Source organism: Dunckerocampus dactyliophorus, chromosome 21 (genome assembly GCF_027744805.1).
Source record: "Dunckerocampus dactyliophorus isolate RoL2022-P2 chromosome 21, RoL_Ddac_1.1, whole genome shotgun sequence".
NCBI lineage: Eukaryota > Metazoa > Chordata > Actinopteri > Syngnathiformes > Syngnathidae > Dunckerocampus > Dunckerocampus dactyliophorus.
The window spans coordinates 2,274,863-2,299,498 of record NC_072839.1 but is presented as its reverse complement, the minus strand read 5'-3'; the positions used below and the strand labels follow the sequence as shown (position 1 = coordinate 2,299,498).

Sequence of the window (24,636 nt, the reverse complement as noted above, 5' to 3'; positions counted from 1 at the left end):
GCTGACAAAGTGACAAAATATGGGGGCGGGTGTCCGTAAACCTGCACGAGGTAAATCATCAGCAGCTCTCAACACCTTGTGATGCTTTTCAGCTGCTGATCCCGAGGCCTTTTCATATATTTGACATGCACTCGTGTGACACGTACGACTCCTTCCCTCAGAACTGTCGCTGCCTGTCATAACCCCCACCCCCGGAGGACTCACCAAGGCACCTGGCACCGCGGACCTTCAAAGAACCAAACAGGGAACGCAGCTTTTGCCACGGGACGTGATATTTCCACACAGCTAGCTGGGTGCTTGACCGCATCAAATTTACAAAAGCTGCATTTGTTGTTAGTGGGAATAATTGGCAAAAATTGGCAAAAATTGCGTAATTCCGTTTGCTTTGTTCACAAATGATTCAGCTATTTTAAGAAACAGCACGCCGAGCCAGCTTGTTTACTTGGTGGCCAAAAAACCAAAAAATGGATGAAAAGTGATCACAAAGAAGTGGAATAGTTTATCTTTGCAGTGCATTGAAATAATTAGCATAGGTTGGAAATGTATCATTTCTTTAACAATTACACATTTGTATGTTTTAACAGGAATAAATCATCATAATATAGAAATACACTCAAAATATATAAATTCTAAATGTAGAACGTGGCTGCTGTAGCCAAGTCATTTCATGCAAACAATCGTACAAGTATTGTGTGTTTTTATTCATACAACCTTAGAGTGGTTGCTGCACGCCACATCATCACACCTCCTACATCTTGCAGGGTAAAAAAACCTGAGCCATACCGACAGTTGAAATGCTTTGTTCTGAAATGTATTTTAATAAAATAAAATAATTCAAAACAAGGTACAACTTGCTTTTGTAGCTACTAAAATATGAAAATATTTTTTTATTATTAGTATATTTATATAATTATATTTTTATGTTTCTATCATTTTATTATTTTTTTAAATTTTATTATTTATTTGCATATTTTATTTATTTAATCACATTTTATTAACTTTATTTTATTAACTTATTTCAGACCCCCGCCTTTTTTTTGCATTTGTCGTCCACACGCCTGGCGACGATGGGAGACTGGTAGTGATGTGTGATACCGCTGATTTCATTTCCGATCCTGAGTAAAATACAGGATGATATCGGCGATAGAGATCTGATACTTTTTAAAAAGTAGAATATTTCATATCATATCATAAAAAATGAGACATTTAATTAATTTATTAATAGAAAAAATGTATCTAATAATTCATTTAAGTAATTTATTCATTTTAAACCCCGGGGTATATGGAGGTAGCCAATATAGCCAAGCTAATATACAACAGAAAAAACAGGACAGAAGAATAAAATATGTAAAAATTGTATTTTAAACAATAAAAAGTAAAATAAAACCGTCAAAATAACCAATTATTAAGAAATACCATGAGAATTCAAACGATTCTAAATGTTCACATGGGTCAATTTACGATTGGTCGTCTTTTCAACAGACAAATGTTTCAGACAAACATTACCTCCACTGATTGAAGTATCAAAATTATTTTTATTTTAGCGCAGGAAGAGCTGGTATCGAAAGTATCGATATTTCAATATCGACTCGCACATCACTACTCGGTGGTTAATAGAGGCGCTAATTGGAGCATTTACAAAAACCTGGATGCTGGATCAGAAAGAGGATGCTTGAAGCAAGGGACAGAGGCACAATCATCCTCTGGCCGGTGATCATGTGAGCTGAAACACTGCTCCCAACACACTTCCCCCCCCCCCCCTCCTTTGTCCCAGGATGAAACGCTGCCCCCTCTGCGCCCGTTTCCTCAGAATGAACATGCATCGCTCATGAACCCAGTTGGCGAACTCGATTGAAGGAACGACCGAGTTGAACTGTACCACAGGCACAGGGATGTAAGTAAGGGACGGTTTCATTTATTTTGGGGGTTTAGGGAACCCCAATGGGGCGGAGTTATATTACAGAATGAATCTTTCTGTGAACTCCAACTGCACTAAAGAAGAAGTCAACTTGATCTGAAGTTGTTGAACAGTTCTTTCATGACATGTTTTGCTAAAGTCCCTAAAGTGTGAAGTGCACCCCCCTTACATAAGATTGGGGTTTGCCAATGTCCAGGTAAGTCGTCATTACTGGTAATGTGACTTTAGAACTCTAACTGTTGTTGAGTAAACGACTGGAAGCCCGTGTGTGTCAGGGAGATATGAGGATAAATGTGGGGATGCTGGTGATTTCGGGTATGAAGAAAGAGCCAACGGATGATGAGGCACGAACATGACAGTCAATAAAACGAGGATGAAGGTGGACAAGTCAGAGGACAGTTTTTAGGAGAGCGGCTGCGAGGGCGAGCGGGAGACTGACCTATGCACACATTTTCATCGTCCAGTCCCGCTGAAGCATTGCGATAGTAGCCCAGCTTGCATAGCTGGCAGTGCTGCCCCCTAGTGTTGTGCTTACAGCTCACGCAAATGACGGTGTTTAGCAGCTCGATGTAGCTGCATCGGTTGGAGTGGCCGAAGCATTCGCAGTCTTGCAAAAGAGGGAGGATGTGTGCAGAGAAGAGAGAGAGAGAGAAAGAGCGTTGCAATTGTTGCTTCAAGCGGTTGCTACGGCGGTCGGGTGAGCACGGATGTGGCGACCATGGCATGCCAGGGAAAGAATGACAGAGATCGCACTGAGGTAGGAGGAGATGTCTGCGAGGTAATGAGAGGGAGGAGAGTCGTTCGTGATTAGTGTGAGCAAAGTCGGGTTAAAACAGCATTGCAAAAGCACAGTGTTAGTCGGATCACATGGCAGCGCATCGCAAGAAGAGGCGAAGGCGAAGGGAGGCTCGGTGATGATGGCACACAGATGCGGTCACAACAAGAACACCACACAGCGTGAGGCTGGTCCAACCATGAAGGAATATTAACTCAAGAACGAAGCGATGGACTTTGTGTCAAATTTCATGGTTATTCTGATTTCAAGTGACAGAAAAGAGGATGAGATGAGACTTTTTTGGTCTTCGTAGATTCTCAGCCATCCAGGTCGTGGTCATCTGTAAAAAGGTGAATCGAGGCAACTGGACCTGAAGGTCAAACGTCTTCAACCAGCAAGAAGACTCCTGTTGCCTCGATTTAACCTTTCACGGCTTTTTTGGTCGTTGCTTTCCATGCATGTTCTACCCAAGTTTAAGTAACCGATCCAGTGATTACGTTCAAAGTTTGTTGCTTTGAAAGGAAAACTGCACTTTTGAGACATGAGACGTGAACACGTGTCTGTGTGTTCTAAAGGTATAAAAACAGATAAAAAGAGGCAGCTAATGAATGCACGTAATGGGACACACCTATTCCACCTATGTAGCCTTCTGAAAAAACCTCCAAAGCGCACCAGCAACGCTCCATCTCCATAACGTGAGCTGCATATTAAGCACGCTACAGTGAAGTTATTAACATTGTTACGCCAAAGAACTATGCTACTGGCGTAGTGACACCTCGCCACACCACACCGGTTAGCTACTAGCCGGCTAGCGACTAGCTTCACCACGCCTCAGGCCGCGAGCGAAGGGAAACGCTACATATTGGAGCTGCCGCCACTGCCGCTGTGTTTGGAAAAGTTAACGCTCAGTGCAGCGTTTCCTTTCCATGTTGCTATGCGAAAATAGGACAAAATACTGCAAGACGGCATGTTATCATGAATGTGTCTGTTGCTACATGCTCTCAGCATGGACAGAAAACCAGAAAACCTTGTTGGAGCTTCTTGGAGGTGTTTAAAAAGGCGGGTTCACAGTACGGGTCATCGCGCCTTATTAAAGCGTTTTTTTTAAATGATCCATTATCTGAGCTATTTTTAAAGTTATCGGATAGTAATAGCTAGTATTTTGAAGGTGAACTTTTTGGTGCCCCCATCTGCTTTTGCTTTTATTCCTTCTACATTTGCATTCGGGCACCTGGCCCCATTTCATCATGTCCTCGTATGGGGAAGCTTTCAAATATGCTAACCATGCATGGTTATACGCTCCGTGTTTACAAACATTGGTGCAACCACACCTGTAGACCCCCTCGTGAATCTGACAGCCATCCTTAAGAACAAACATGGCTGAACAAAGCCCACAATGTCCTTGAAGAGCTTCAGTCCAAAAGCCAAGTGAGATGAGTGGCTGCTACACGGTGCAACGTCACTTCAAATTACAACCAAACAGTTGTTGTTCGGACTGTAAAACCTCATGCTGCAGTCTTCCATGCTCACTATCATGCCGGCCCTGGGGGGGGTGTGGATAGGAGGGGTTCAGAGCTCTGCTTGGAAGAATTAGACGGGAGCCCTGAGTGACCGATGACGCCATGTGTCACGGCGGAGACAGATGTGAACTCTTAAGCCTCACTCGCCCAAAATGGGAGACTGTGGCTTTTGTCCAAGGGATTGCGGTTATTAAGGATGGGTATTGAGGTCAAGTGTCAATGTCCACTTACTAGCAGCCGGACATGAGCTGCAAATAAAGGAACGCCACGGTAGCCCATTGCATAATCCTCCATAATGTACAGCCTTGCATGGACAGCATTTCCTCACAAGACAAATCTCTCCTTTCAGACATGGGGCTGAGGTTGTAAATAAAAAAAAAACACCCTGCGACTAAAAAAATCTTAAAAATAGTTGTAGCCTCAGTGAGCTTTGGGGTAAGGCCGTGTCCAACGCCGGGTTAGCACTGCAGGGTTAGACAAAAGCATTATATAAGGAGACAGGTGCCATCGAGGGGCGATGCCTACCTCGCTTGCGGTTTGCAACGTGGACTGAAGTGGCAACTTGTGGCGCTACTAGATAAATCAAAGAAACATCAAAGAAAAAGAACATGATATTGCAATCAAACAAACATGGAATGTCAGAATTACTGAGCATTGATAGTCAAACCAAAATCAGGCAGGGAGGGGATGAATGATGGGAAACAAGGAGTGACGCTGCCAAGTGGAGCATCTGTTACAAATGCCCTAGATGCACAACAATTCAAATATTATTCCTTTATGCTTGGTTTCATTAACAAGTCTTTTGTGCAACCCATGTTTTGTGTGTGTGTGTGTGTGTGTGTCTGTGCGTGCTTCCCCAGACACAAACGAGCCTCTGACAAACTACTCTCCACCTCACTGGAGGACAGCCAAGAATGTTCCACTCTAGAAACGTGGACAGAAGCGAGGCTAAGGAAACCGACTGGCAGCGAACGCATCAATCACGCGACTGCGCTTCAGTCATGGAAGAAAACAAAAGGAAATAAGATGCATGAGCCGCCCGACACATTCGCTAGCTGTGAGGTGGCTGCGCATCACATCTGCATGATGGATTAAGCCGACGCGAGCCGAACGTCAATCTGCACGAAACCACCGTGAAACCCTCTTCTGCTTTGCCTCTCGATGCGATCACCCGCGACGAAGAAGCCACGGAATGTCCGAGACAACAAATCAACAAACACAAATCTTCAGTGAGGAGTCGGAAGGTGTTATCACGGACATCATCAGCCTTAACGAGGGAGGGGGGGTTCAGCTAAGTCAGGGGTGTCCAAACTTTTTCCATCGAGGGCCGCAGTACTGAAAAGTCAAAGGCTGGATGGAAAGCAACACATGTAAGAACTTACATCGATTTAACAAAAACATCTCAGCTTTGTGATAGAAGTTGAAAAATTTCTAATAGATTTTTTAAATTTAGGATCTTTTTTTTTATTTAAAAAAAAAAGCATATTTGTATTAAATTAAATTAAATTTTTTGCCTCCACATTTTACCATTACTGTTATTTTTATATTTCAACATTTCCTTTATTATTATGATTATATTTTGATTTTATTCTTAAATCTTTCATCCCCAATCCAATTTTCCCAAATTTGCACCTCCATTCTTGGTTTTTGTTTTGTTTCCCATATTATTATGGCTTTAGAAAACATCTTTTCTTTAATATTTCAACTTTATGCAACTAAAAATTACATGTTTTTTCCTCCGAATATTCCGGCTTTATTCTCATAAAATGAGAACTTCTTTTCCTGTTTTTCTGTGAATATTACTTCATTCTTCTAATATTCTAACTTTTATTCCCCACCTAATTTTCCAAAATGTTTCCAATTCATTCTTTGTTTTTCATAATATTACGACTTTGGAAAAAATGACCTTTTCGCTTCAATATTTCAACTTTATGCTTCTAAAAATTGTTTTTTCTAGTAATATTATGACTTTATTCTTGTTATTTTGCAACTTCATTCCTTGTTTCCCATAATATTACAGCTTAAAAAAACCAAAAATTCTTTGTTTCAACTTTATGCTACCAAATTTTTTCCCCTTAAATTATGACTTTAAAGTTGTAAAATGGCAATTTCTTTTTGTAATATTTCCCCTTTATTCATAACTTTTATCCCCAACCTAATTTTCCAAAATGTGCAACTTCATTCTTTTTGTTTTTCATACCACAACTTCAGAAAACACATTTTGTCTTTAATATTTCAACTTTGCTTCTAAAAGTGACATTTTTCATACTATGACTTTATGTCATTTTTTTCCCCTCATGAGATCGTTTTTTTTTTTGTAATATGACATTTTTCGACATAATTCTTGTGAAATTACTGCCGTTTTCCCCATGTTTGCCGTTTTCCTGTTAGTTGTATTTTTGTAATGTGCTGTGGGCTAATTAAAAAAACAGACACGGACCGCAAATGGCCCCCGTGCCGCAGTTTGGACACCCTTGAGCTAAGTGCACCTAGCTACACACAAGCTGTGTAAATGTGTGACAAACCAACAAAAGCATGATTGCAGGATCTGTGTTGCCTACCTTCTTTTCGGTTAGCGACACCTAGGGACGAGACATTCGGCCGAACTGCGTGCAATTGAGAGAAACCATCAGTTATTCATGTGCACTTGTGTGATGCACTTAACAGATAGTCTGGGAGGGGGGTGGTGGGTGTGGGGTTGGGTGGGTGGGTGGAGATTTAGTGAACACACACAACTGGAGACACGCACAAATCCGGCGTCAAACCAGTCAAAATCGGGAAAGAGCAAATGCAATGTGGCACAGCTTGACATGGACGAGCAACGCTATGTATCCAATCAAAGGACGTGGGGGGGGGGGGGGACGTAGGTCATTAGCGTGACTCTGCGCTGTGTTTATGGTGATGATTGGTGACAAACTGAGGGGAAAAAATGACACCAAAAAGAAAAAAAACCCTTAAAAAAAATAAAAAATCTAGCGTTTGAGTCATGGTTTATGCAGGAGGATCTAAACTATTCATGGCAAACCAAGACGTTGGGGGGCATTTTGTTTAATTCATCACATTGACTATGTGATCAATATCTAATTACAGTGTATTTCTGGTGGACGAATAACAATGAATAAATAATGGCAGGTGTTAGGACTTGGAATGACGCACTTTTGCGGGAAGTGCGCGTCGGTATTTCCGTGCGGAAATACTCGGATGTGCTTGAGAATGGAGAGGACTCGAGCGACGCATTCCCTTCCCTCGTCATGCTCCTCCTTTGTTTACTTCATCAATCCTTTGACTGCATCAATCATGCACTTTCAGGTAATTAGCACAAAGCCCATGAATCAATTGTCATATGTGCACTGGTGCGTTTAAACTTTGTTGACCCCCCCAACTGAATAATACATCAGCTCTGAGGTTGGCACACTGTGACGAGCACTTTAATACCCCTAGCGTTTGCATTTATTGATTTAAGAGAAACAGAAGACTATCATCCCATCTCATCCTTTTCTTTTCTACCTGCCGTCAGTTCATTATTTGGATTTTTTTTTTCTTTCATTTTAATCAGATGAAAATGAAGAGAAAAGGGGGACACCACTTATTAAAAAGGTCCCATATTACAGTATACCATTTTATTTGAACAACTGGGGAGGTCCCACAGCTGTGTGCTGCCATAATATCTAGCCTTGATGCTGGAATTTACCTTCATTGACTTTCGTTGGTTTCCAAAGTGGGGTACGCGTACCCGCAAGTTTACACCGATTGTAATTGGGGGTACGTGTTAAAAATGAAAAACTAAGAGCACCTAGATATTGCAGGTGTTCCCTTCTTGCAGCTGTCAGACTACATAATATAAAATGCTCCAATAATCCTGTACAATAACTGTGCAATAAACCTGTGGCTGATCGACATGTACACAGATGTAAATAGTGTAGATAACTTCTTGATTTTGCACTTTCTACGCTCTCGTGTGCTTTTGTTCTCTGCTTTTGCTGCTGTGAACCTGGAACTTCCCGTTAGGGACTAATAAAGGCTTATTTTATCTTGTCTTACCTTATCTTAACACTCACACTTGCGAGTGCGCCTGAAGTTGTTCACTGCTCTGTGTGCATCATGCGCACAAATAAGTACGTTTCATGATGATTTTGTGCATTCGGAGCATTTCATCTTGAAGGCTTCATTTATATTTGTGTTCCAATCCCCGTTAGTGAGGATTCCCCCAAAATCCTGTTTTATTGTCAGTTGTATGTCTTTTTGTACTTGGGATACTTCAAAAACTATCGAAAGACAAGTTATATGCAGTATTGTGGTCAGCAGGCATCAGTAATGTTCTGAGACATGACGTTAGATGACATTACCATGGAGACAGGCTACGGAGCCAGCACAGCCAATTAACCGGAACCAATCAACCGTGATGAACGATAAACGGCTGTAATCGGTTAGGCCCCAGACAAGGGGTGTCCAAAGTGCACCTCAGGGGCCATTTGCGACACGCAGCTGTTTTTTAAAAATGTTTTTATTGGCCTGTGGCACAGTGTAGAAATGAAATTAAACCAAAAAAAAAACAGCCCAAATTGAGAAAAACGGCAAACTGTAAAAAGAAGAAGCTGAAATGTGGATATTTACATTTTTTTTATTAAAAAAAAAAGATGAATGGAACACCAAAATAATAGTCCATTAATTGGATAATTAATAAAACAACTCAACACTTGTCCGGTGTAATAGATGTCACATTTAAACAACGTAATGTTCACGAGTGGGACAGGAGGACACAAACGTTAGCAAAGCTAGCATAGCGTGTTACATTTTAACAGCAACATCATGACTTTTTTTTTTTTAGCCTGTTAGCTGCGCAAAACTTTCAGCTCCCACGTTTGTAGCCGACTGCTCGTTGGCAGAGCACCAGCCTTTATTTTAAGACGCGTAGCGCAGCCTGATTTGTTAAAATAGAAATAAAACAAATAGAAATAAATAGAAATACATTATTATAACATAGATAATATACACCCTCTACATCGACATAACCGTTGTAATGTCAATAAAAAGTAAATTATATAATTTCTGAAATATTTTTCTATCAAAATGTACAACTAGGATTATTTTCACAAATATGTGCTCGGATGTTTAATCCCTGCCATCCAACAAAATTACTTGTTAAGATGTCAACTTTTATAGTTTGCAGTTCGGCCTGGTTTGATGATTATAAGCAAATCATACTTAAAAAAAACAGAAAAAAGCAGCACCCTCCTTTTCCACCAAACTCGTGTTTGCACAGCTTCATCCTCTTCCTTGTTTAAACTAATGTGTCGCTTGTGCCACTTAGTTGGGAGGCTGCTATGCCACGGAACAGCTATTCTGTGGATTTAGTTATTCTAAGTAGGAACAGTTGAAGCGTCTTTTTTGTTTTTTTTACAGCTTTAACACCACACACGCATGCACGCATGCACGCATGCACGCACACTCCCCGGTAAGTGTTAGTGTAAAGGACGAGCTTCATGCATGGTGTGGCATTTCTGTGCATGAGATAGAGAGGATTCATGTGCTGCATCCTATATGTTTGGGAGCCGAGCATGCATCCAACAACCTCCCACACGCACGCACACAACCACCCACCCACACACAAACACACAAACACTTAGCTGGAGTCGGGCCAAGCATGAAGCAGCAGGGTCGCAAAATGACGAGTGAAGGTGATGAGGAAAGGGGCAAGCATTTGGTTTTCTTTGCCACGTGTCCATTTCTGACTTGACATGTTGATCACTTCCTCCCTAAAGCCTGATTAAAAACCACCTGAGGACAATCTGTTTATTCACTGCGGCTCACAACACGCCTTGGGAAAGGTGCCCAATGCTGCTGCATGATAACGAGACACACGAGAGCCCTCGCGGGGAAACCGTGCTCAGATGGGCTTCATGCCGCTTTGGAAAGGACGACAGACTCTTTACTTTCAGATTTTTTAATATTTATTTATAATATTTATTAGTATTACTCGTTCTGAAAGTAATGCAGCTAAATTGCATCAGTTTGAATCTTTTATTGGTATCAAAATAGCCAGAAAGTGCAGCAGCACTGGTACCTCCTCTTTACACAATCAGACCTCGCCCCAGTTTTGGCATGATTCGGTTTGGTCGGAAATGTTCACCAAAATTGATTTTCATCCAATATTGCATTTAACGTACTGTACTGTACTGTCCTGTGTAATCGAGAGCCCAAACAAAGCGCCCTACGTGTTGCTGACTCACCCTCCATGTTAAATAACCCCCCATGGGGCCAAAAAACACAGTTGCCAATGCCCCAGTTTGATGGTGAGAAACACCACTGAATTCCATCTCGGCAGGATTACAGTACAGGAAGTCCGCATCACCAATTTCCATCCATTCCTCATTTTAATTTTCTTCATATCGTTTTTAACATGGAAAAAAAATTCTCTATAAAATGTATTTTCAGATTTATTTTGGGGGGTGTCTGAAATGGATTAATTGGATTGACATTTTTGCCTGTTTGTGAAATGTGACTGCTTTCATGCGTTTCAGTTTTCGGCTGAACTTTTGGAGGGAATTCATAAAAACGGAGGCGCCGATGCATTAAAGCTCTCAATCTTGAGGCTCATAGTTGATTAAATATCGTCGGGAAAAACTTATTTTTAAAATAATTTGAATTTCTTTCTTTATTTGAACAGCTCACCACCAGTTATACTATAAATATTCACAATTAAAAAAAAATACACCATAAACAAGCTTGGCCTCACGAGCTGTCTGTAGAATATATAGAATATGTATATGTATGTATGTATGTATATGTATGTATGTGTATGTATGTGTATGTATATGTATGTATGTGTATGTATGTGTATGTATGTGTATGTATGTGTATGTATGTGTATGTATATGTATGTATGTGTATGTATGTGTATGTATATGTATGTATGTGTATGTATGTGTATGTATATGTATGTATGTGTATGTATGTGTATGTATGTGTATGTATGTGTATGTATGTGTATGTATGTGTATGTATGTGTATGTATATGTATGTATATGTATGTATGTGTATGTATGTGTATGTATATGTATGTATGTGTATGTATGTGTATGTATGTGTATGTATGTGTATGTATGTGTATGTATATGTATGTATATGTATGTATGTGTATGTATGTGTATGTATGTGTATGTATGTGTATGTATATGTATGTATGTGTATGTGTATGTAGAATGAAAAGTGTGCACTGTAATTCGAGGAAAACCCTCAAAAGGTGATGGTGATATTTAGTCCTGAATCGTATGAACAAAAACAGAAAACTTTCTCAGAATTCTTTGAATTGATTCCAAAACGTATGTTTTTAGAACTGCGTATGTGTGACGTGTTAACTGCTGTCTTGAGGCTTTATTTTAGTTATTTGCTCATACAAAGCACACAGAACAATAAACAACCTCCTGTCTGTCTCCTTTCTTCTGCACTGCGCCGGCACTGCTCATATGATGAGGCGTTCAAGCCCACTGCGTCGCCGAGTGTTAGGCTTTGTTGGTTGAGTTCACAAACTTGATATTAAAATTTGACCGTAAAGGACAGCTCATCAGAAATGAACACTTGGCACAAAGTTAAGGGATGTGTGGTGAAGCATCAAGCATTCAAATAGTGCCTTAGTAATAGATTACTTACTAACTGGACCAATGTTATTAGGGATACCTGCAAGAGAGGAAGAGAATAAGAAGAGTGTCAATCAATGGAGGAAAAAACTGCACATGCAGCATCCTGAGATGCTTATTGATACAATCCACTCTCCGTGTGGTGATTGACTTGTTGTGATTCCCCTTGACACGGCGCAACTCTCACCTCCATCCTCTCACCCAGCGAGATGCATCAACCAAATCATTGAAAAACTAATCCCAGCGGACACAATAGGGTCAGAAACAATACAAGCCTTTATTTTGGGGAGTTAAAAAAGACGTTTGAAGACGCCTCCCAGCCACCCTGCTTTTAAAAATACTCAGAGGAAGAGGAGACAGAATTCTCATGCACGTCACCACCCAGGCAACATATCAAATGGCACCGCAGAAAGAGAAGTCTGCCTGTGAAGCCAAAGAGGACGTGTCTCATCCTGCAGCCTGCCTGTCTGCCCAGACAGCAACTACGCTGATATTGTAGTGGCTTTTTTGCAATATTCATTTATATGTGTGTGTGTGTGTGTATTTCTCCATGGTGACCACATCCCTTTCACCCCATGGTGCTGGCTGGTTGAGGTTTCGAGAAGATTGAGATGTTCCTGGGCCTTTTGTAGAAGTGGTTTCATCACATGAAGTCATATTTGCATTTAGCGATTCAGCGTTCACCCTCAAATTCAGACATTTTTCTCCAAAAATATTTTTTTCCTGCAGGAAACACATCTCATTCACTCCAAGTCAGTAATCATGTTGAAATACACGATGAATACAACGTACAGGATACACCATGGGAGTGTGCGTGACGCCATTACTCAGATTCCATCTGTTCATCTTCCATTATCATTCATTGGTGGTGCACGAGTACCTGCACATTTTACACTTTAAATGCGTTTAAGAAGTGTGTGAGGCATATTTAGGTCTTAAACCTGGATTGTGCATTTAGCTTGTTAGCTTCCATTGCTAATGAACAATGGCAATTGAAGAGAGAAGGGTTTCTGGAGCTGAAACTTTGAAGGGTTTGGAATTCAGTGTCAGTGATAGACATTTATGGACGTGTCGATTACTTGCAGATTTTCACTTCTGATCCGCTCGGAACACTCTGCGGAAAGCCGGGGTTCTTTCTCGGAAATTCACTTATCGCGCTCAGGTCTGGAGCCAGTTAACCGCAATAAAGGAGGGATTGCTGTATTGTAATTTCAACACACTAATAGAACATTTCAGTGGTGAAAGACGATCAAATCTACAAGAAGAACTAGAGACTTAACCTCCGACAACAAATTCTACAGACATACAGTACTACAGTACTTATAGAAAGTTCTTTTTCCCAGAAAAGTGGAAGATGTTATTTCAGGACATTGAACGCAGCATCCCCATTTTCTGATAAAACCGTTTAAACGAATTCCCACCTACACAATCTCTCCGTCCATGGCCTCAAAAATCAAACAAACCTCTCAGCATAGGAAGAGCAATCATTTTTACAGGAGAAATGTAAACCAAAGATGATGAAATGGAGGAAAAAAAAAAAAAAGAAGCCCGCTTTCAACCTGTCTCGCTCACATCGCTCTCATCTTGCACATTGGCCACCTCAGGCTGTGAAAGCTAAGAAAGGCAGGAAGGAATTTGGTGAAGCCATTCCCAAATATCTCCAGATGCTCGGGGGACGCAGGAGGGGCTCGTAGGCTTATGCACGTGCGCGCACCAGCCGCGCACCAGCCGCGCACCCGATTGTGACACTCGAACTGCTGTCACTCAATCACCGTCTCTGATCTCGGCCAGACAGACGTAAATTAGGAGCTGTGTGTGCGTGTGCGTGTGAGATAGCTACGAACGGCAGGAGGCTGTGCTGACACATGTGGGCAGAGCATAATGGATGTCACACCTCCAGGGGGTGGGCAGATGCGACCGAGGAGACGGGAAGGACAATGGCAAGGATGATCTGAATCGTAATCACTTTTAAGAGGGCCGTTTAATTTGGCAGCACAGGCAATTGGACTATCACAATAAAAAAATAAAATAAAAATAAAAAAATGTCGTTAAATGTCGCTAGTGTTTGTAGGAGCAGCACCAGGACAAAAAATGAATTGCTTGTTTTTAAGTCATGACTACACTTGACTACAGTGCTGTTTTATCTTGTTAAATAAGAATCAGTCACTATTTGCCGTCAGAGGAAGCGACAGCGATTTGATGTTAGTGGGTGTCACAAAGCTGAAGCAGAGACAGGAAAAAAAAATAAAAAGTCAGAGTTTCTACTGATAAAACATCCTCTGCCAACACTATATGACTGCTCTTTGCCTTCAGGAAAGAAATATGAAAAAGCTCCAGAACACTCGGGCTGCTGTTGATTACAATGCTTGGATGGACTTGGCGATGCACACTCGTGTGCCGCATTCTATCAAATAGTGGCCTCCACGCAAACACACACGATGAGTCGAGAATGAGTCCACTTGGGTTAATCATTGCTGAATAACCATTGGAGGACATTTGAGAAAGAATGAAAGCAGAAAATATGATAGACGCTCTGTTGCAGAACAAAACAATGAACTAGATTTCATTAGAAATTGCGTGTGAATGCTGAAATGTTGAATGAATGTTGACAATTCCTAAAAATGTGCTGAAATGTATTCACCAACTGAGGATAGAACCAGCCACCATCAGGTTGGGAGAGGCAATTCTACAACCTGAGCCATGCCACCGCGCACAGAAAAAGCAGAATGTTACGTGTGATGTTAAATGTAAAATACATTTCCACCAATAGGTGGCGACATTGAAAATGTCCTTTCATTTTCAATGGGAAAAATGTCACAAAATATGAAATATGTTGGTCCTGATAGAAAGCCTATATCCTATATCCCGAATGAGCTGACTAAAAATGGCGGAAAGTAAAAATGCAGACGTGTAAATACGTTGAATGATTACGTTGGGATTGAGGATCGAACCAGCAACCGTTGGGTTCAGGAGAAACACACTACCTCCTGAGCCATGTCACCCTGTAGAACAGGGGTGTCCAAACTTGTTCCCGCGAGGGCCACTTTGATATTTCGTAAACCAACACAGATATGCCAAGAAGCTACAGTATATGTATCTCAAGAAAAAGCCTTTGTAGTATACTGTAGGTGAAATGCTACTAAAACGTGTAATACAAGTTTATTCTTGTAAAATTGTGACGTTTGTTCTTCATTCGTTTATGACTTTTTTCTTAATAGTTTGACTTTGTTGTTATAAAATTACAGCTGTTTTTTTTTCCCATTTCAACAATAATGTATTTTTTTTCTTTACTTCAACAGTGTTACCAAAATTATATTTTTCCTCATTTTACATGTTTATTCTCATAAAATTGTAACTTTTTTCTCATAAGAAATGTTTTTTCTCCTTAATATTTTGACTTTACTCTGGTCACATTTCTGCTGTGGATTTTTTCTGTAGAATTTTGCAAATATTTCAACTTTCTTTCAAATATTTTGACTTTATTCCCATGTTATAAATGTTCCCCCAACCTAAATTTCCAAAACTTACAACTGTTATTGTTTTTGGCTTTAAAAAAAGAAAAATCTTAATATTTCAGGTTCGTAGAGAAACGTGACAGTGATGTAACACATACTGTATTACATTTAATACGTATCCCATTTCAATCCTTAAATTGCGACAAAATGAATATCAATACAAATGAAAATCATTGTAAAAATGCAAGTGCGTGATTAAAGGATTTTTCTCTAATAGATGCCAAATACTCTCTGAAGTTGAGTAAATGCCCCCAGCTGATATACAGGATGAGGAAATACGCCAACGCAGACTAAAGTTCATCCAGAATTGGGAGGAGTCAACGTCAAGCTAGCAGGGGGGTTTGGAGGGGGAGGAACGAGCCATGTGTTAAAAATAGAAATTGATGTGCAAACCGTACTTGAATAATAATAAAAATAGCAAACTAGAATTATTTCTGTATTAATTATTCACCCTTTATGAACAACATGTGGGGTTCAAGCAGATTTCCTGCGTCTGTCCCGTTCCATTATTTTTCAATCACTGTCATTTCCTATCCCGTCCACGTGGGCCTGGCCCGTTATTATGGGGGGGAGGCATGGCGGCAATCTAATTTTATCCGATCACACAGGAAGAGCATTAGCGGGCTCGTGTTGATGCTGCGCTTCATTGATTTTTACAAGCTGTGTTGGGATCACGGTTGCAAGTCGCTGAACATGATCTGTGAAGGGCGTGCGATTCACTGAAAATGATCTATGACCGTGCGGGGTCAGCAGCGCGTGCCGTAGCCCCCCCACACACATACACGCACGCACAGTGGGCGGGCTGAGTCACGAGTGGGGACGTCAAGTAAATTTGTAATAAATCTCCCCTTCGCAGAGATGTGTGCTTATCGCCATTAATTCCTCACAAACTGCACATTTATGCAGTCATCCATCTGAGATCATCGCCGTGACCTTAATACTAAACGATAAGAAGCGCATAATAAACACGTTCTTTGACAAACCTTTGGGCTACTCATCTTAGCCATACACACAAAAAATTTCATCTGTCATAAGACCCCTTCAGTGTCTCATAAAAAGTCCGTGTCAATGCTCATGTCCAATATTTCATAGTAATACTTGGGCTTGGCTTTGTGGAGTATTTTATCTTAACGCAGCGTTATATTGGCAGAGCGTTGTTTTTTTTCTTTTGCATTAGATGGCATGGTGTTGCTGTTAGCGATGTTGCTGGCCCACCGGGAGGCAACAGTTGACAATTTGAAACTGATGTCTTCTCTATGCATGTCTGACTATGCATGCTCATAATGTTAGTTCATATAGAAAACATATGCAAGAGGAGGGGCCATCTCCTCTTCCTGTGCGGGGCAGAGACGATGAAGGGCAGACTCACATGCCTAGACACCCAAGTCCATTTGAATCAGGCTTTTAGCATGTGGAGGACTTGTTTTGGAGACAAGAGGCCTCTAGTCTGGAGCAGAAAATCATAGCATGTCAGTGTGATGCTAATGTGTATCCTAGCAGGAATACATACAAATGGTTTTCCATAAACCCACACGCTGACATTCCCAAGGCTATTTGAATCAGGTGATAAGCATGTGGAGGACTTGTTTTGGAGACATGAAGCGTCTAGCCTGGAACAGATAATCATAACAAGTCAGTGTGACCTTAATGTGTATCTTAGCATAAACACGTATGCATGTTAGTGCATAATTAAAACTAATATTAGGCGGACTCACATGCCTAAACACCCAAGGCTATTTGAATCAGGTGATAAGCATGTGGAGGAGGACTTGTTTTGTATCTTAGCAGAAATACATAATGAATAATTAGAACTAATATTAGTCATTAGTAATAAGTATAGCATTTTCCTGACTGATATTCTTGCTGTGCTTTGATGAGTAAATTTTCTTGATATACTTGTTTGACCTTGATGAAATAGATCAAAACTTTATTCAAGTGTGATAATAGTGAAATTTCACTCTAGAAATTGCTTTCTCCAAGCTTGGGATTGGCACGAGCCTGACAGCCTGTCAGGGTGTTATGGTGTTTGCATACGTGATTGCAATTGTTTCTGTCACTAAGCATCCAGGGTTGACCTTCACTGCGTGACACCTGTGTGCCTTATTGTCTTTTCTCATGAGAACAGCCTTATCTGCTGAATTTCCACCGCAGGCAAAGTTGGTAATTACTTTTCCCGGGTTCCTATCAGTTTTTGTCTTAGCCGCCCGCCATCATCTGTGACTTGTTGGCAGGCGGTGTGCAGTGATGAGGACAGGCCTCGCTAACAGGCAAGCGGCAGACAGGCTGACACAAGTACACCGCACCAAACGCGATTGAATTTCTCGACAGCAAAATTACACATTGCCTCACGGAGGCGGCCGTCTCGCTCGTTTGATCTAAATGTGTCCGTCTGAACCGAAGTTTCATCTTATTTCCCCCCCAACCCCCCCTCGAAAGCCCGACTTGGAGAAAGCATCGTTAAAGATTTTGAGGACGGAATGAGGGGTACGTTGTCGGTGGCAAAAATCGTGGGGAAGGAAAATAAAAGTGAAATACAATCTAGAGATGGAAAAAAAGAAAAATATTTGGAAGAAAGGAAGATTACCGTCACAGCTGCACAGAGCTGAGATGAGAGAGGAGGGACAGAGTAAACAAGCTCAGCCTCGGGGGGGAAGTACTGGGGTGTTAGAGACGCGATGGCAGTGATTGGGGAGGGGGTACAATTTGGATGCAGGGAAGAGGAGGGACGAGGTGCTAGACCTGTAAAACTATATTTTTGGATTATATCATTATTAAACATTCATTAATAAATCATGCTGGTTGAAAACCCTATTACTCCAAAAATGTGCATATTTCAGCAAATGTTGCTTTTTTTAACCTGAATTATGCATTTAAGCAAAATACAAATATAAGGCATTCGGAGGATGCATTCAAAAACATGATCTATAGTATTCTACACTGGTCACTAGGAGTCAGTAATGTTACTGTAATGTAGGGTGAGACACACAAGCACCAGACTTGATCGCCAGAACAACAGGTTTTATTGCAGGATTGAATTATCTCACAACAGGCACAATAATCCCAAACAGGGTCGTAACCCACGTCAGGCTAAATCTCAACTCTGAATGCCTGACGTCACTTCCTGTCGCCGCCGCAGCCACCAACTGCCCCCCACCCCACTCAGCTCCCCCAGCACCGGAACGCATTTACAGCAAACACACGAGCACAAGTCTTACGTCTTATTTTCTCTTATATTGGGCAATAGGAGTATAAAGGTGACTATAGGGGTGTTATTTCACATCTAGAGGGCTCTTACTGTGTTCAAAATTGTATTTAGAAGGTTGTAAACAGGTTTTCTATGCTGCAACTACCAGAATATTCCATTTATAAATAAGGAATCCTACTTCGGACTTTCACTGATCAGTCTGATCTGGAGCAGATTAACCGCGATACACCAGGGATTACTCTACGCCCCATTTAGTTTAACATGAAATAATGCAATCCTTTATGTTAAGAGTTCGATTTGCCACTGATGTTTCATATTTATTTTTTTATATCTGTCCACCAGAGGGCGGTAACTTCCCCATTCAAAGCATGCAGCAAAATGTAACTACATTTTTAGTTGGGCAAATTTAAATTTTTACTCATTTCTGCAAGGATGCCTTGCCACTGATATCAAGTGAAATGACGTGTGTGTGTCACTACGGATGTTGGATTATCGCGTGTGCGCGCATCTGATGTGTTTGTATGACTGCAATTCTTCAGGAACTAGTGTGTAAGATGATATTACCGATGACATGTAAGAGCTTTATGAAGAGTTTACCATATTTTTGTGGAAATACGGAAAATGTTCCAGTCAAATGCAAATCAAAACATGAACATCTGATCTTGGAGGACTATTTGCATAATGGTTGTTTGTGCTCACTGACAATGAGATTTATTCTGCGCTGGCATTGGAAGGCCCTGTGGGATTTGCTCATACAGCCGAAACACTGTATGTATAGAAACGCCGTGCTGGAGAGATTCATCAAAACATTCTAAATCCGTGTGTGTGTGTCAAAGAGTGGCAGGCATGACAGTGTACAGCGTACCGTATGCATGTGAGGCATGTCTGATCACAATTTCATGATCCTGATGAGGACAAATAAAACACAGGAATAAAAAGATTAAATACAAGAATTGAATGATAACGTCCTAAAGGGGCGTTGCAATGGAGGGAGAGACAGGCTTATTGGGAAGAGAAATGAGACCACAATCTTTACTTATCACTCATTTCATTTTTTAGCTATTACCCATGATTTTATTGGTCAATCAATGTTCAGCAGCCAGTCCTTAATTTTATCAAAAATTAAACAAAAATAGTGGCAATAGTTTGTGTAGGTTTGTGCGGTTTTATGCAATTAAAATGATTTGTGCGGTCACACTGGGTGAACATAGGTTGACCTTTGTAATAAGTTTAATAACCAAAAAAAGATGGTATAATAAATCATTTTTGCAGCACAAAACAGGGGAACAAAGACTATTTTGGTTTCATTCTGAGTATGTCAGGGGCTGATTATGCAATTGCCCGACACTTAAATCTCTAATAACTCAAAAAGTATGACAGCACAAACGACTATTTTTGTTAAACTCAGAGGCAAAGGGGGACTAGCGACTGAGCTTTGACCTATTTTACTCACTGGTAAAAGTGTTGAAATCGTTTGTGCTGCTTTTGTTTTGAATTACAGAATATTTTGTAGGTCAAAGTTCAACCAGCCACCCCATTTGCTCAAAATGAAACAAATAGTCAATCATTTGTTCTATATGTGTGCTCTTTTGTGCAAATAAAATTGTCGTTCGTGCTGTGACTGAGTTATTAAAGATTATATCCGCCGATGACATCAGCTCCTTGACATGCTAAGAAGAAAAGTCACTTTTTCCCACCTTTGTTTGTGCTGTTTTGTGCTATAACAATTGACTGTGCTATGTTAGTTTCTTATTCATTAAACATTTTGCAAAAGGTCAATTCAAGTTCACCCAGCCCCCCATTTGCTCCAAATTAAACTAAAAATCCCATTCGTTTTTGCTGCATTAGTGCTGGTTTGTGCAACCAAAATGAACATTTGTGTGGCTCTCATTTGAGTTATTACAGATTTTCTAAGTGAAAGTTCACGCAGCACCCCATTTGATCCAAATGAAACAAAGTCACAATCGTTTCTGCTATGTTTGTGCTGTTATGTGCAAATAAAGTTGTTTGTGCCGTCATACCTTTTGAGCTATTAAAGATTGTCTGGTAATGACAATTAAAACCCTGACATGCTCAGAAAGAAACCAAAATAGTGTCACTTTTCCTCATTGTTTGTGCATTTGTGCTATCATATACTTTGTTATTAAAGTTTTAAGTGTCTGGTAATTACACAATCGATTGGGGCCGGGTGAACTTTGACTTATAAAAGAAACTGTAAAAACTCAAAAAACAAAAACAGCACAAACGATTGTGCCTATTTTACCAGAGTTTTGCATGGGGTGGGGGGCCAACTTCAGGCAGGTAAGTATTTTCGGTATATTTCATGGTGTTTTACCTTGACATGTTTCAATTGTCCTTCCTCAGAAATGTAGGAAGGTAAAACTCCATAGAATATATTTAAACTACTTTAATACGAAAATAAACAAACTAAACATACGCATTCTTCCAACGTGTTTTTTGACAGTAATAATTTATGAGTGCGCGCACGTAACCGGGAAACGACAAAACCTGGACGGCCAGAAGTGATCAAAATGCTTGTTCGTGCACAAGGTAACAGTGACCTTGTGCAGTGCTAAAATCACGATCATCTTTTGATCATCAATGACAACCCAAGACAACTGAGGATGGATTTGCACAGCAGTTCCAAGTCCCCAATTCCAATTTAGTCTTTTTTTTCCCCTCCTATTTGAACCTTAAAATATCCACGACGTCCCCGGTTTTAAATTCTTCCAAGAATGTCTAACATCCACATTCCAGGAGTAGCCTCCTCCAATAGTTGCCTCTATCTTCTCCAGCAGTCAGACAGTGAAATGAACTGCCATGGTTGATTGTCAAACTGATCCTTCTCCCTCTTTCCCCCGCAGTGGAGGGAGGGAGGCAAGGATGTGAGGCCAAGGGATGCGGGGAGGGTTATGTTGGGTGGGTAAATGCTGGAGACACGTGCTTGTGTGTGCCATCGACCGGGAGGATGAGTTAACCGAGACAGAGCTTTTGTCACAATAAAAGCTTGTTCTCCTCTTGTTTTCTTCCTGCCGAGCAGTCAATGATGGCACAATTTCAAAGCTTTTCAAATTGTATTAAAAATAAGAGCGATATATTTGGCAACAGCGCTGGACTCGAGCATCAATGAGGAAGACTGACGAAGAGCCCAAAGTGAGCCCACACTATGGTCTATACAGCAGTGGCTGCGTCACTCTACAAAGTGAAAGTTAAGTTTGTGTGAGAACAACGCATCTTTTGTCCATCAATCACATGTACGTGTCGCACATCTGATTGTTCTTTGTGAGTGTAGGAGCTATTAGACCGAAAATGTTTCATCACACAATAATACATTTTCTAGATACTAAGAGACACTTTACAAGAGCCACATGAGAGGAAAATATATTCAAGGAATGATAAGTGTGGGGACACCTTTTTTTTTTTTTTTTTTCTTATGTGCCGTCAGTCTTACTGAGGAAACGTCCCCGTCGCTCACCCACCCTACGTCTCATAACAAGAATCCCTTGGGAGGGAGAATAAGTCATTAGCCCGTGGCCAAGAGCCTTGACGCGCAACCGACACATGCGAAATCACAGCGGACGATATCAGGTGCAGAATCGGGATGAAAACCTCCACCAGCCCACTCAGGCATGGAAATGCGGATCACAGTTTAAGGCGGCCACGTAGTGAAAAATGAAAGGATGCAACTTTGCCACTTTTTGTAAAGTAACACGTAGATATGCCAAGAAGTTATATACAGTATATTTCAAGACTTTGCTCTTTTTTCCCCATTTTTGCCGTTTTGTTTTTTAAAATTTCCCAAATATTTAAACTTTCTTCTTAAACAACCTTACATTTTCTTTCCGTAATATTATGACTTTATTCCCATTATATGTAGACTTTATTCCTATATTACAACTTTTTTTTTCACCAAATCTTTGAAAAAACTTGAGTTTTGTTTGTTTCTGATGACTTTTTAATCTCTAGAATTTCAATCTATGCTCCTAAAATTACATTTTTTCTCCATAATATTAAGAGCTTATTCTTGTAAACAACTTTTTTCTCGTTAGAATACAAAATATTTCTACTTTCTTCTATTTTCCTCTCATAACTGACTTGATTCCAATAATATTTTGACTTTATTCTCATATTAGAATTCCCCCCCAACATAATTTTCCAAAAATTACAGCTTTATTTTGTTTTGTTTCTGATATTACTTACAAAAAATACATTTTTCTTTTTTTCTTTCATATTTCAACTCTGTGCTACTAAAATGACATTTTCCTCATAATAGAAGTTTATTCTCATACAACTGCAGCTTTTTTTTCTCTTAATATTTTGACTTTATTCTGGTAAAATTACAGCTGCTTTTTTCCATTTCTGCAGTTCTGTTTTACCTTTACATTTTCCAACTATTTCATCTTTCTTCTCATAAATTTTATTCTCCTAATTACAACTACTCCCGTAATGTTTTTACTTTATTCTCATAATATTTTGAATTTTTTCTACAACTAAATTTTCCAAAAATAAACATAATTCCTTCATTAATTTGACACAATCTACCCTGGCTCACAGCCCCACACAGTCCACCGCAATAAAGACATCCGACGAGAAAGCGGTGGCCTACTTTCCTTTGCTGAGCAGTAGGAGTAAAGATTTCATTCTATCCAACATTAGCGGAAATATCTTAAGCATCACATGCAATACATTCTGTACAAAGGCTTGCAAGCTGGAAAGCAAATAAAACCATAACATCTCCCACAAGCTACGCCTTAGGGTGGATTTACTTGGCATGATTTAAGTGACACAAGAAATCAGGCCTCTTCTGAATCTGATATGAATCCGATATCTGCCAGCATAAACGGATAGACGGGATAGAACCAGCCAATGACATTCTGACTTCACCCAAAACACCCGCGGTTAAAATATAACACGCAGTCAATCAAAAATACAGCGTTAAATGTGGTCAAAATCTAAAACAGAGCTGAAAACACAGTCAAATATATTATGTGAAACATAACATCAAATAAAGTAGACTGCATGAGTTAGGGTTAAATCACTTGTTGCCAGCTGAAACGTAAGCACACATGCAGTTGTTATCCAATGGGAAGCTCTTCTTACCCGTTGATGACCTTTATTTTGGAATTGGATATGGGTCATTTGTATATCCATGTATATCCAACACTCCATAAACATTCATATCAGCATGAATGCAGCGTAATCTGGCATTTGGATGCACTTTTTTCAAGACGACGGATGAAAAGGTCATCTTAAAAATTCATGTAAAATTGCTACTTTTTGTGGTTATACTCCAACGTTGATGCTGATAAGAATACACCTGTACTCCGCTCACATCGCAACTTTTTACTTGTGGAACCTTGTTCGCGTAACATTACAACTTTAGAACTTCTTTCTCACAATTTAACTGTATTCTCCGATTTTTTTCTTTTTTATTAATAATAGTGATAATATCGTAATGCAATGCAACTCTAACTTATTTGTATAACACTAAGTTATATCTTTTTTCCCCACTTATTACAACCTCATTCTTAATTAGGATTATATTCTTGTAATATAATGAATTTGTTCTCATTAAATTGCACTTTTCTCCCATCATAATGTTAAGTCTATGATCACTACATTATGAATATTCTATCATATATAACCATCCATCCATCCTCCATCCATCCATTTTCTATGCCGCTTACCCTCACTCGGGTCGCGGGTATGCTGGAGCCTATCCCAGCTCCACTTCGGGCAAGAGACAAACATTTTTATGCAAATAATCTCACTTTATCATAGCATTTTTTTGTCAATATTACAACTTTGGGGGGGGGGGAGGCTTTGCTCTGCCTTTGTGTGTTTGAAATCTTGTTAATTGCTTCACTTGGCCTTAAAGCAGCAGCCTGACAAGTCACTGTATCGCTTTTCAAACCGTTATCGTCAGACGTCAAAGATGATGCTGCAGGATGCTGCTAATTGGTTATCAACAATCTCGCTATCTGCACTCAAGTATTTTGACTTTCCTTACATCTCGTGCCCGCCAAACAGATGTTGGCAACTCTTCACGTGTGTGTGTGTGCGCGT

At 40.2% G+C, this 24,636-nt stretch overlaps 1 protein-coding gene across 12 annotated transcripts in view; it reads right to left on the bottom strand.

The window, feature by feature from the left end:
• Window positions 1-24,636, bottom strand: part of ntng1a (netrin g1a) — a 130,713-nt gene that overhangs the window by 33,648 nt on the left and 72,429 nt on the right. For 6 of the 12 annotated variants that reach the window (XM_054765178.1, XM_054765179.1, XM_054765177.1 and 3 more), the window contains 3 exons: window positions 11,864-11,890; window positions 6,775-6,819; window positions 2,358-2,525 (listed from right to left, as the gene is read on the bottom strand). In XM_054765178.1, coding sequence (XP_054621153.1) covers window positions 2,358-2,525; window positions 6,775-6,819; window positions 11,864-11,890 — 240 coding nt within the window. The remainder of the gene's footprint in view (window positions 1-2,357; window positions 2,526-6,774; window positions 6,820-11,863; window positions 11,891-24,636) is intronic. The other 6 variants (XM_054765188.1, XM_054765183.1, XM_054765185.1 and 3 more) reach the window with 3 other exon arrangements.